The sequence below is a fragment of the Cuculus canorus genome, chromosome 6 (genome assembly GCF_017976375.1).
Source record: "Cuculus canorus isolate bCucCan1 chromosome 6, bCucCan1.pri, whole genome shotgun sequence".
NCBI lineage: Eukaryota > Metazoa > Chordata > Aves > Cuculiformes > Cuculidae > Cuculus > Cuculus canorus.
This window is the reverse complement of record NC_071406.1, coordinates 40376513-40390069: the sequence shown is the minus strand read 5'-3', so window position 1 is coordinate 40390069 and position 13557 is coordinate 40376513. Positions and strand designations below refer to the sequence as shown.

The 13557-nt window shown below is 45.3% G+C and overlaps 1 protein-coding gene across 8 annotated transcripts in view; it reads right to left on the bottom strand.

Moving 5' to 3' along the window:
• Positions 1 to 13557, bottom strand: part of COL6A3 (collagen type VI alpha 3 chain) — a 67618-nt gene that overhangs the window by 35472 nt on the left and 18589 nt on the right. For 6 of the 8 annotated variants that reach the window (XM_054070614.1, XM_054070616.1, XM_054070617.1 and 3 more), the window contains 5 exons: positions 11049 to 11651; positions 7352 to 7951; positions 5506 to 6072; positions 2339 to 2959; positions 611 to 1210 (listed from right to left, as the gene is read on the bottom strand). In XM_054070614.1, coding sequence (XP_053926589.1) covers positions 611 to 1210; positions 2339 to 2959; positions 5506 to 6072; positions 7352 to 7951; positions 11049 to 11651 — 2991 coding nt within the window. The remainder of the gene's footprint in view (positions 1 to 610; positions 1211 to 2338; positions 2960 to 5505; positions 6073 to 7351; positions 7952 to 11048; positions 11652 to 13557) is intronic. The other 2 variants (XM_054070620.1, XM_054070621.1) reach the window with 2 other exon arrangements.

Below are 13557 nucleotides of genomic sequence, written 5' to 3'. Positions count from 1 at the left end.
TTGCTAAATGGGAATAGCTGGTATTTGACTTGAAAATCAAAACACGTAACATATTGAGGTACTCGACTTGAAAAAATCAAAAGTTATAATGTATTTGGGTACCTGGGTAGAATTTTATTCTAAAACCCTACATATGCTACACCTTTGCTTTTAACTAAGGAAAATCGCAGTTTAGAGGGAAGAAAAGGAGGCTGAGGGGAGATCTTATTGCTCTCTATAATTTCTTGAAAGGAGGTTGTAGTGAGGTGGGTGCTGGTCTCTTCTCCCAAGTAAGCGATGAGAGGAAATGGCCTCAAGTTGTGCCAGGGGAGGTTTAGAGTGGATATTAGGAAAAATGCCTTTACTAAAAGAGCAGTGAAGGACTGGAAGAGGCTGCCCATGGAAGTGGTGGAGTCACCATTCCTGGAGATGTTCAAAAATCACGTAGATGTGGCACATGGTTTAGTTGGCATGGTGGTGTTGAGCTGACAGTTGGACTGGTTGATCTTAGAGGTCTTTTCCGACCTCAATGGTTCTATGATTCTATTCTATGATTCTATCAATTTTATACATTTGGGCAACATTCACTTGACCAACAACCCAGAGGCAGCTGGTGTTGACAGAGCCTTACCTGGGGGAGGTTGCACATCTCCCAGCAGCTGTCTGATTTGGTCCCCGGTCAGGGTTTCAATAGGAGTCAGCAGCTTCTGCTCAAGGCTGGGCAGTTCCTGGAAGCTGGAGACTTGGAATACATAATCAGGACTAAGGGAAATCTTTATCATCTCCTCAGAATCCACATTCTTTGCTACCACCATAGGTGCCACTCCCACTTGTTTGACCTGGACTGATGGGTAATCTAAGTCATCATCGGATTTGCGGGAAGAAAGGATGATCAAAAACTGAGGGACACCCTCCTCTATGCGGCTCCCAGAGGGCCGGGTGAAGATGGTCTTTGCCACAAATTCAAGAGCCTCCCCCACGTTCACCTGCTGTCCCCCCTGTGGCCGCAGCTGTCTCACAGCACTCTGCACCTCAGCCTTGGTGGAGTGGGCATTGAGCAGGAACTCCACGTGGGGATGCTCGCTGAACTGGACCACCGAAATCCTGGTGGTGTCAAAACCCACATCCAGGTTGTTCACTATCCTCTCAATGAGATCACGGATGAGGTAGAACTCCTGGGCGGCATAGCGGGAGCCATCAACCATGAACACGACGTCCCTCTTCACACCCGCTGCAGGAAAGAAAGCAGCAATCAGAGGTTGCATCAGGCGTTACTTACAGAGCACAGCTAAGATCGTTATCTACATCACTGGCCCATGCCTTTGGCCATAGGGAGGATGCTCGTTGTTTCATTGCCTGTGATATCTCCTGGGATTCCCAGCAGCCAGCTCTAGGTTCAACCCAGAGACAGGACCAGTCTGCTAGGCACATCTCCAGGCAGTGCAAGAACAGCAACTTCCAGAGGAAAAGTAGAACGAGAGAGTAGGAGATACGGGGAACAATAACTTCTCATGGGATCTCCATCCTAGAGAACATAGCCTGCTGACGTTCCTTGCCTAGGGCACGTCGTCAGGCAGCCTTGGGTTCTTTTACACTCAGTACCCACCCCGTTTTCCTTGGCTTTGTCCACTAGGACAGCTTCTCTCCTATTAATGCTCTCAGCTTCTGCCTTTCCGGGATGTCTTTTTGCTTCCTAATAAAGTGTTTTCTGCAGTGGGAATTGAGGTCAGAGCCTGAATTATTGTTGAATATCGCACTGCTCAATGAGGACGGGGGAAAGCAGCCTGGCTCTGAAGGGAAGGAACAGATAGAGCAGGATGGTGGACTTCAAAGCAACTGATCTGGAGTGGGTACCCTTCATCCCAGGAATACATTGGCTGGATTTGGTTCAAAGCAAGCCAGAAATGGAAGATCCGATCCTTTTCCATTTTCCCTTCCCTCAGTGAATAAACAGTCTAAATGTAAGATACATCAGTGCGTCTTACAGCTAGCGCAAAGCAGACCTTGATTTATAGAGGTGTGAAGGTATCCCTGTATCATTTAAACGATGCCATTTCCAAAGCAGGAAGAATAGCATGGACTTCAAATTTATGAAACTAAAATAAGATTAAGCTTGCAGCATTCTCTTTGCTGGTCTTCCATGTGAATACAAACAACATGGACCACATTGAAGGACTAGCATTAAGCAGAATTACAAATCTCTTTCCAACTCTAAGTACATCAAGAAAATGTATCAACAGTGAGATCAAGACGGACTTGGAGTCCATATTTGCTTTTCTCAGTTTGTGTTGCAACCATGATGTTACTAAACATCATATTTTGTCACTGGCTCTCAATGCAGACACAAACATCTTCTCACCTGGGATGGGTGATGCAAAAACCAGATCAGGGGCAAGCGACTCTATCTCTTTCTTGGTCAGTCGGATGACTTTGTTCGAGACAACCTGCTGCACTCTATCCAGCTGGCTGAAGTCAGGCACAGAGATAGCAAAATCCGGGAGGAAGGAAATTGTCTGCAGCTCTGTGAGGTCAGCATTTCCAATCCCGATGCCAAAGGGCACCGTGCCACTTGTCTTCAGGACCACTGAGGGCCTCCTCACATCGTCTTGGGACCGGTCAGCAGTCAGCAGGATCAAGAACTGCGGGACACCCTCCGCTATCCTGCTGCCGCTTGACACGGTGAACACGTTTCTGATAAGGTAGTCAAGGGCTGCTCCAGTGTTCAGAGGAGATCCTCCCATAATCTTCAGCTCCTGGATGGCGTTGATGAGATCTGCTTTGTCTTCATGGGTGTCAAGTAAGAACTCAGGTTGTATGACATTGCTGTACTGTGCGACGGCGACGCGGACCTTGTCACGACCAATATCCAGGCTTTCAACAACTCTTTGGACAAAGGTCTTCAACAGAGGGAAACCTCTTCTGACACCATCCGAACCATCAATTAGAAACACCACATCCTTCTTCTCTCCTCTCTCAACTACTGTTTGAGACAAGTAAGGGTAGGGGGGAATAAGTGAGTTTCTCTTTTGCAGTTATTATTATTCTCTGCATACATTGAAATGAAGGAGGATAAAGCTTGGGGAGGGGAAAGTGAGGTAGTCCAGTTCCTTTGCCATCACGTGCAATCCCTGGCAAAGAGGCAGATGGTTGGGAGTCGGTGGAAACTGCAGTGCAACACATGCCATGCTTTACCCACCACGTCGTAGAATCATAGACCCATAGAAAATAGGGTACCAAGGGATTCTGCGTACCATCCCCTACCTGTGGCTGGGAGAAGCCATCTGCTCCCACGGCAGCTGAGAAGCTGGTGCATGGCTTTGCAATACGCAACAGGAGTCTGGGGGACTCAGGGAACTTTTGCTCCCAGAGAAAACTGAGTTTGGGAAGGAAATGCCATACTCCATAGAGCTGGTGAAGACAGAGAGAGAGAGAGAGAGAGAGAGAGAGAGAGAGAGCGAGAGACAGAGAGAGAGAGAGACAGAGAGAGAGAGAGAGAGAGAGAGAGAGAGAAAAGCTTTCTGCACAAGTGGATTGAGTGCACCCTCAATAAGTTCACAGACGACATCAAGCTGGGTGGGAGCATTGACCTGTTTTAGAGAAGAAAGTCTCTTCAGAGGGATCTGGACAGACTCGATCGATAGGCCAATGCCAGATTTAAGAGGTTCAACACGGCCAATGGACTAGAGAAGTGATTTTTTCCCCTGCTGGTGAGGCCACACCTCAAATCTCCTGTTCAGTTTGGGGCTCCTCACTACAAGAAAGACACCAAGTTGCTGGAGTGCTCAATCGCTGAAGGGCAATGGTGCTGGGGAAGGGTCTAGGACACAAGCTTTTTGAGGAGCAGCTGAGGGAACTGAGGCTGTTCAGTTCAGAGAAAAGGAGGCTGAGGGGAGACCTTATCACTGTCTACAGCTCCCTGAAAGGAGGTTGTAGCAAGGTGGGTGCTGGTCTCTTCTCCCAAGTGACAGGCGATACAACAAGAGCAAATGGCTTCAAGTTGTGCCAGGGAGGTTTAGATTAGAGTCCTAACAAAAGTGTTTAGGTAACAGAAGTAAAAAATACAGGTACTGTCACGAGATGGCTCTCTTTTAGCCAAGCATACTAGGAAAAGTAGGTGGATGCAGCTATTTGAGAGCAACAAACACAATTATTCACAGTGCTTGGCGGTGAAAGGGATTCAAAACAATCTTGACAAGACAGAAATGGTTTGAAAATGGAGGATACAATTCAAGAGCACCAGTTGCACTAGTCTGTGCCGAGTCAAAAGCTGCACAAATATGGGACGGGCAATGACTCCAAATGGAAAGGATGGGGTAAGAGATGACCAGGGGGCACCATTGTCACGCTCTGGTCATTTGGAGTAGGTTGACATTGCAGAGCCAAGGGCAAAGCCATAGAAAACCTGCAGTATCTATAAGGAAAGATTGAATGAGTGGGGTACGTGGCTGGTGACAGGAGGACCAAGACAAGACTTATGTGGTGAACTTGAAGTAAACGAAAGGTTGTCACACAAGAATGAGATAACATCATTATCTTTGAGCTGAAAGGGATGTAAAAAGCTTTAACTATGACTAGGAAGGCAGAGGTTTGTCATTGAGAGGAACTACCTACAGATAAAGACAGAAGCAACTGAGCAGATTGGTGATGGAGGTTGGGGCAATCTCCTCCACCAGAAGTTTTTCTGAACAGACTGGACCAATGTCAGCTGGTTCTGGACAAGGCTATGTAGCAGATGGCACCAGGAGATCCCTTCCAGCCCTATTTCTTTTTCATGTTTCTATGATTCTACGTCCATCTGCCCAGGACATTTACAGAGAGAGGATGGGGAAGTTACACTTTTCCTTATCACCACTTGCTGTTGGGAGACTGATTCTCAATTTATGGCTGCCTCAGGAAATCACACAGCCGGAAGCGCATGATTTTCAGTACCACAGTGTTGATTTATAATTGTGGCCATGTGACTTCTTTAATATTTTGGGTTTGTTCTTTAATTAATCCATACTCATCTACTGAGCTTGCAATGGTAACTGATTCAAGAGCATCTAATTTATTGGCACATAGGTGCAACATGGAGAAACTACCATCATATCCTGTAAGAAATAATGGAGCAGGAGCTCTCCTTACTCCCTACCACTCCTCCAGAAAAGGGAGGATGAAAGACAAATCGATTCAAGACTTTATCTCTTTCTTCTAGACCCTGTCCAGCATTGCACATCGATATATGCAAGATCTCTGCGCCAATGGCCACAGTATTTCAGGTCTGGACCGTGTTTTACACACCAGTAACATCACCCGCTGCAGCTCTCACAGACAAACAAAAGTTTTTTTCCTTATTAGTCTTTAAAATTCAGTTTGGACCTTAACATTTTGCTGGATCGGGGGCTGACCAGAGGAAAATCCAAGCGCAACAGCAGTTTCTACACAGTCGTTCTAAACATCGCCAGACCCAATTGCCCCAGTTACCAAATCGAGAGTGCACGTAAGCGGTGTCTTTGAGACTCCTGGAAACCCCGGGTGTCCCTGTACCTGTTGGCTGAAGCTGGATAGTTTTCAGCAGGTTGACTATGTTTGGCTGAAGCTCCGAAATCTGAGGGAGGGAGTCAACGCTCAGAATGAATTGTGGTGCGTAAACAATCCTTTCCAGCTCTACGAGGTCAGCATTTTTGGCTTTAATAGCAAAGGTCACAACTCCAGCTTCCTTCAGAGCATCCGATGGTTGCTCCACATTATCAGTTGATCTCCCAGCAACAAGGAGGACCAAAAACTGAGGAACCCCCTCTTCGATCCTGCTTCCAGCTTCTTTCACAAACAGCCTCCTTATGGCTTCATCTAACGCAGCTCCAGTGTTCAGTTGCTTCCCAGTTTTTATCTTCATCCTTTTCACTTTGAGAAGCATGTCTTGCTTAGATGGGAGTTCAGCAAAGTCAAATTCAACTTGGATGGTGTCGCTGAATTGAGCCACAGCTACTCGTGTGGCGTCGGGACCCACATTCAGGTCAGAAATGACTTTGTGCACAAAGTCCCGGACGGCAGGAAAGCTGCCCAAGAGGTTGGCTGAGCCATCAATCAGGAATAAAATATCTTTCTTGCTTTCTAGAATAAATTCACAAATGAAAAGAGGGGGAAAAAAAAAGATATGAAGGTATTTTTCTTCTTTAAATATCATCCTAGAAACTTCTCTGCAAATTAGCTGGGTTCCCTTATGCAAAGCAAGTGATTTTCATTTAGCCAATATTCAAAGGCTACAGGACTAAACAGTAGCTTTAACTTATTTATCTGAGGAGGAAAGTTAAGCAATGAAACCTCTATCAGATTTGATAAATTCAGGCACATCATATATTGTATCACATCACATCACATCCGTCGTATCATAAATTAGCCATTCCAGATTAGGCCAGAGACGTTTAAGCCCTAGCAATCCACCAGTAATACAAGCAAGAGGTACAACAGCAGTGGAGGATTAAGAGTTTAGGGTGTTTTTTTCCTATTTAAAGGCTCAGCGGATAACAGACATTAGTTCATACACACAAAGCATTTCTGCATTCTCTTTAAGTGCTTCTCCCTGTTGCATCACAAGGAGGCATCTAATTCCATAGGTGAGCTACGGTTTTTTTACGTCCTGTTATCTACTTCCATTTGATACCCTTTTAATCTCACTGAATATCCAAGGCAAAACCAAGCACTTCATATCTATCTCTTATCATCTTCCATATTTGTCTTAATTGCCTCCTTTCTATACTAAACAATCCTGGTTGATTTTGTCTTCATTATGCACCCAGACACAGTAAGAGAATTACTGAGCAAATACCTGCTTAAAAAAAAAAGGATTAAAGTTGCCAAAAGCTTTGGCATTTAATATTGGGGGATAACTTTTAATATCTGGGGTCAAATTCAGGCTCTGTGACAGCCTGGGAATAGCACTTTGACAGAGTGGCTCTGGGGAAGGATTTGGCTACCAAGTACCTGGATAAACCTCTGCTCCTTTGTGCTCTTTGGCACCGCTTTAACCTTCCCACACCAGTCCTTGCGGTCGGAAGCGCATTCTCCCGTATTCTGAGCTAGCGCAGATAATGCATTTACACCGTAACATTAATATAGCAACAGAAAGGGATCACCTGCGTGACCCTGTGGGCACAGACTAAGATTCTTCTTCCATTCGGACCTGTTAAAATACTTAAATTCGTGCTGCCTTTAAAGCACGTTAGCAACTAAGAGCTGACTGTGCCAAGCCACGTGTTGATAGTTAAGCACAGCCTTAACGCTTTGACGTCGTCCAGGCCTTGGATGGATAAGAAGATGCACATTGGGAACAAACAGTCAAAAGAAACAAGATTAACTTAATGCAGTCAACATGAAGGAAGGTAGGTATTACCTGTTGGGGCGAGTGGAACCTCTTCCACACCTCCACTAACATATGTTGTTATAGGCTTATTTAACTCCTGCGGTAAAGCTGTCAGAGCACTGAAATCATCCATAAAATACACCATTCTTGGATTAAAGGCAATCTGTTCAAGTTCTGCCTTATCCGCACTCCTAACTCCAACAGCAAAAGTCAGTACTCCGGCCCGAGCTAATTCATTGGAAACTTGCAAGAAGGGATCGGCAGACCTCCCTGCCATCACCAGGACTAGGACCTGCGGCACTTGTTCATTTATTCTGCTCCCACCAGCCTCCGTGAAGTGATTCGAAAGCACAAAGTTCAGTGCAGAGCCGGTGTTCAGCACTGACCCACCCATGGGCCTCAGCTGCCCCATACGTTGAATTATGTCTGATTTGGTTTGGTACGAGTACAGAAAGAACTCGGTTTTAGGAGTGTCGCTAAATTGCACTAAGCCAACTCGGATTTTGTCACTGCCGACATCAAGGTTGTTAACTAGGGTGGCAACAAAGTCACGCACATAGGGGAAGTCGGCATTTCCAACGTTGAGTGATCCATCCAAAAGAAAGATGATATCCCTTTTGGTTACTTGAACTGCAGTAGAGCACAGAAAATAACATGAGACATCACAGAAAACAAACAGCTTTTTTTTTCATGTGTGCATACAGCGTACGCTGTACACGCATGTAAACCTTGTTAGGAGGAAGCGGGGAGGGTGAGAGGAGAGAAAGTGTGATCAGCACAGAAGTAACAAGGACCTCGCTGGAAAGGACTAAATTGAGCAGGGAAGGTTCCTGACTTGTATTGAAAAGTCTTTCAAATGCCGGGTTTATCCTCTCTCACAGCAGATGTTTTCAACGGCTGCTGGTGCCAGAGCCGCTTGCTCTGGGTCAGATCCTTACCCAGTAAAAGGCAGCTTCGTTGATTTTGGTGGAGCAACACTCAATTCATGCCTGCAGGCTCCTTGTTCACCTGCAAGGCGTCACACATTTACTCAGGGCTTTACAACAGAGCTTTAGCGAATGTTTCTGCTTTCTGGCACGTAAAGTCTGCTTTGACACCCAGCGCTATCGCTGCCTTCTTAATCTCCCATTCCATGGGGATGCTGCTCCCATGCATCTCCAGATGTAGAGAAACACGTCCTCTCATGCAGTGGCTTTCCATGGTAATGCTGTGCAGCCAGCAGCATCTGGCCCGTAGAGCAGAGTTAGGCTCCACTCGCAGGAGAAAAACATTGTGCCAAGCATCCAATTTCGGTGGTATTTTGAGTAGGTATTAAAAATAGCTTTTTCTAATAGGCTTAGGAAAGTTGATCCAGATGAGGTTGCAATGGCTGCCTGAGACATCTGCCTTTTTCACATCTGCCTTTGAGGCAGAAAACTGCATTTTGATGTCAGGCACATATTTTGAGAGCAGCTAAAGGGGGAAGAAATTTCACACTTCTGGCAGTAACCAGCCAGTTCTTGGCTCCTGTTTAAGGTTAAATCCTTCCCAGGGTATCAGAGCCTCGAGACATAAATCTGCAACACCAGCCCAAAGACACTACGCACATGGTGTCCGGATCACAGACAAAAATGCTGAAACTTTAAGTAAGATCTCAGAGAGCTGATAAGTGGGCTCATCCAACGCGTTCCTTGGATGCCTTCCTCCAAATAAGTTATTCTATAATATATTTATGCCCTTTGCTAATTCTGCTCCGTAGCTTTCTGTTTTAAAGCATTGAAAGCCTATGGATATGTGGCTATAAGGGAGGGGAGCTTTACACTTGATATTAGGAGACTTTTTTTACTCTGAGGGTGGTGAAACACTGGCCCAGGTTGCCCAGGCAGGTGGTGGACACTCGTTCAAGGTCAGGTGGGACAGAGTTCTGTGCAATTTGATTGAATTAAAGCTGTCCCTCCTCGCTGCAGGGGGGTTGGACTGGATGCCCTGATGTCCCTTCCAACCCAAAGCATTCTAGGATCTCCCTAGCTTGCCTTGTCCCTGCGACTTCTTGAAACCCCAAAAGGACAAAAGGGTTCTTTGGAGTACAGGCATTGCTCTCAGGTTTTACAGATTGTCTTGGCTTTCTGTATTTTCAGTTTTTCCCAGAAAAGTGCCATTTAAGGCCCAGGGTGAGACAATATCTAGTTGAAATTTTGCCTAGGGAAGTCGTGGCTGTCCCCTCTCCCTGGAATTGTTCAAAGCCCGACTGGATGAGGCTTTGAGGAGCCTGGTCCAGTGGGAGGTATCCCTGCCCATGGCGGGGTGTGGACTGATGATTTTTAAGGTCCCTTCCAACTTAGACCATTCGATTCTATGAAATGTAGAAGACCGCTTAGCGTCAAAGTCAGTTATATTACTAATAACAGTCATTTTATGGAGTAGGATCTCATTACCGGATTATTGCGTATGAGAATAGCTATGAGTACAGTAGAGCAAAAGACTGGGGAAAAAAAAATAGAGAAGCTGCATGAATGAGCTTTAAAGAACAAAGAAGTTTAGGAACACGTTTAATTCACATTGAAAAATAAAAATGTCAGGTGTGATTTAGAGCCATGCAAAACTGTATTAGCAGGAAACACATTTTGAAAACAAGCTTATTAAATGATAAGTCCCGTGATATTCATCTTAATTAAGGATAAATATTGGCAAAGTGATTTTAAAATATCTGCTTTTCATGTAAATCACCCATAGGCTTTAAGTTTTAAGGATCTTTTCCAAAAGCTCGGTTTCTTTGGCGCTGCATTTTATAATTTTAAATTACTTGGAGAAGCTAGAAAAAATACAGATATGGTTCGACACCGACGTCAGCCAGTGAGAACCTCACTGGGAGCTGGATGAGGTCCTGTTTTTCCAGTGTTCATATGCCATGGGACAGAAATGCAAATCTCAAATATGATCTAGCACAACAATAATTCAACCTCAAGCATCTCTACTGGGAAGAAATTCTGAGAAATTTGATATAAAATCTCCATGCAGTTAGAACACCCCCTGAAATGCAGGGGAAACTGCCTCAAAAGACGTGACTCTAGCGACTGGATTGCTTCCAAAGTCTACTGATGTCAACGGCAAGACCAACTAAAAGGAATCCTCCGGCTTCACGGGGCTTTGGATGATCTTCTAAACAGATGATATTAATATCAACACTGCAATAGTCTCAGATGCCTCTTAGAGCTTGAGCTGAGTCAATGATAAAACTGTAAATGTGTTCTTAAAGGGTGAGTTTCAGTCCAACAGTGCCAGGCTACTTTTCTCTGAACATCTCCATGAACACGCGTGCTTATTTTCTTTACACTCAGCAGAATCTTTTAAGCTTTCTTGAGCAAACATCCACTACAGCTAATTTCCAAACTGGGGAAGAGATGATAACACTCACAGTGTGTCCTGTTCATAGGTCACACAGACTCTAAGGGAGAGAAAAAGTCTCCACTGAACTATTTCAGTACCTAGCTAGTAATGCACACCTTCCACATCCACGCCTTTAAATGTTGGTGACAAACATGAACACGGACATAAGTCTCCAGCAAGGAATGGCAAACCTGCAACAACCACCACGCTACCGAATTCACCCATGTGTTTGAGCACATTTTGCAAATCCGAGAGGCAACATGTTCTTGATGCTTTTTTCTCCCTTATCTCTACGTGTCACAGAATAAGAGTCGATGAACGTAAACTATATGCCCTTAATTAGAAAAAGGTAATTAATTACCTGATGGTGGTTCTTGGACAACAAATCCTCCGGAGAGCGTCCGGATAGGTGACAGCACTTCAGGAAGAATAGCTTGCATGAACTGAAGGCGGAAGTCATCCGGGTTGAAGACAAAATCCGCCTCATGGGCAATTTCTTGAAGTTCTGCCAGGTCAGCATTTCTCGACCCAATGGCAAGGGTCACTATCCGGTTCCTTTTCAACTCCTCCACGGCTTGGTCAACAGCATCCCTGGACTTACCACCAGTGATGAGCACCAGCATGGGGAGCACCCCTTCCTCTATCCTGCACCCCATTGCAGTAGTGAAGAAGGTGTTCCTCACAAAGTCCAGTGCCGAGCCAGTGTTGAGGGCCGTACCACCCATGAGCTTCATTCTCCTCACGTTAGCCATCACATCCTTTCTGGTCTGGTGGGTGTTAAAATAAAACTCTGGCTTCACAGTGTCTGCGTACTGTGCCACCGCGACTTGGATCAGGTCGGGTCCAACCTCCAGCCTTTGGACAATTTTGGCAACGAAATCACGAATTGCATTAAAGGGGGCAGTCCCCAAAGCGGTTGAGCCATCTATCAGGAAGACTATATCCTTCTTGTTCACTTCAATAACTGCAAGTAACACATGAAGATAACGTTAGGGGATGCCTCCACTGTGCATCCATTCTACATCAAGAGTCCAACAACATTTAGGACTTCTTCTTTGCTTGAAGTACTGTTACTCTCAACACTTTAAGAGGGTCTTGCTTTCAAAACAAATATTTTGAGGGTTCTAGCAGAGAGCTAATAAGAAATCTAATTGGATATTTCCCCTTTCTAAGACACAAGATTGTTGCAAGAATTGCACTTTTTATAGAACTTAATATTGAAACGCATATATATGTCAAAACAAGAAAGGCAGGAAAACAGTCAGGAGAAATCACGGCACTCAGCTGGCTCATGAGATAAGATAAGTATGTGACACTCCTTCTCTCTGCAGTGGAGCCATCTGAATTATACCAGAGAGTGCTTTGGTCTCACAAATATTAGGTACCCAAGAGCAACGACACAAGTAAAGAACAGTCTCTGATTACTCGACGTACCTGGTCTTTGGTCTTCTCATCCTATATCTTATTCTTTATCTAACAAAAACAAGTTGTTATGAATTTTCTTGGCACAGCTATCCCAGTCATGGAAGAGCTGAATTATATTCCAGTCGCCACTTCTTTAACAAAACAGATCCCTGAGGTTGTAATCTCTGAAACTTTATTATTGACGATGGCATAGGACACAGAAAGAGCAAACTTAGCTTTCCAGTTCCCTGACTAAGTCCGAAGGAAGATAGTTAGGAGCAAATCAACCTGTTGTGTAGCACTGGAACCAAAGCACCCATCATATTTAACGTAGTAAATATACATAGAACAACAGCATATATTAACAAGACCCATATCCTTAAGGTAAAAATGTCATATGTGATCATTACGGAAGATAATCTTAACACTATCTTTTAAACAACCCTCGTTTATTCTTTGCAGCAGTGTGTCATGGCCAATGTCGTGAAGAATCCCACTCACATCATCTCCCTGATTTCATGCCATTGAATCACAGAATCACAGAATCACAAGGTTGGAAAGGACCCATTGGATCATCGAGTCCAACCGTTCCTAACACTCCCTAAACCATGTCCCTAAGCACTTCATCCACCCGTTCCTTAAACGCCTCCAGGGAAGGCGACTCAACCCCCTCCCTGGGCAGCTGTTCCAGTACCCAATGACTCTTGAGCTGCTTCCAGATTACACTTGAGCATTATGGATCATCATGTTATGTTGGACTTGGGAGTGTCATTAAATTACCTACTACAAGCTCCCAAGATGGGGGTCAACATTCAAGACAGTAGGTCCATCACCTCCCAAGCTCACTGCTACACCCAAGCGCACAGCCCAGTGGAAGATGACACCCAGCATCATTGGAATCTCACAGCCCTTGGGGCAAGAGGTAGCAAACACTCTCTTTTCCTTTCCGGACGGAAAAGGGAAGTCACTCAGCCCATCAGGGTTCCTCTGCATGAAGGCTATTTACTTTGAACAAAGAACAAAGCCTTGGCTGCAGTCCTCCTTGGCTGGACACCAGCTGGCCACAGAAAGCAGTGCTCCCAAAGGCCAGTCTCCACCAGGTTTCTCATTATGGGTGAGCGGCATGAGACCTGGCTGCCCCAAGGGGCGATTTAGAGCTGGAGTTGATGTCTGTGGCTCAGCAGCCCCTTCTGCTTTGCTACCCGAGAGACCTGCTTCCGTCGGCAAGCGCGAGCCTTTGTAAAACCCCTCGCAGAGCCTTGCTGGGGATTGAGTAAGGGCCCATTGTCAACATTTGAAGCTTAAAATATCCCACCTTGGTGCTGTCAGACACAAAATTGAGATTCCGCATGAAAAGCAAATGAGGTGGAACCTCCCCCAAGGTGCCAGTCGTGTGCGGTTGACTGCCTGAGCTATCAAGACTGAGATACTCATAAAGCAACAACATTTAGTTTAAACCACCCCCT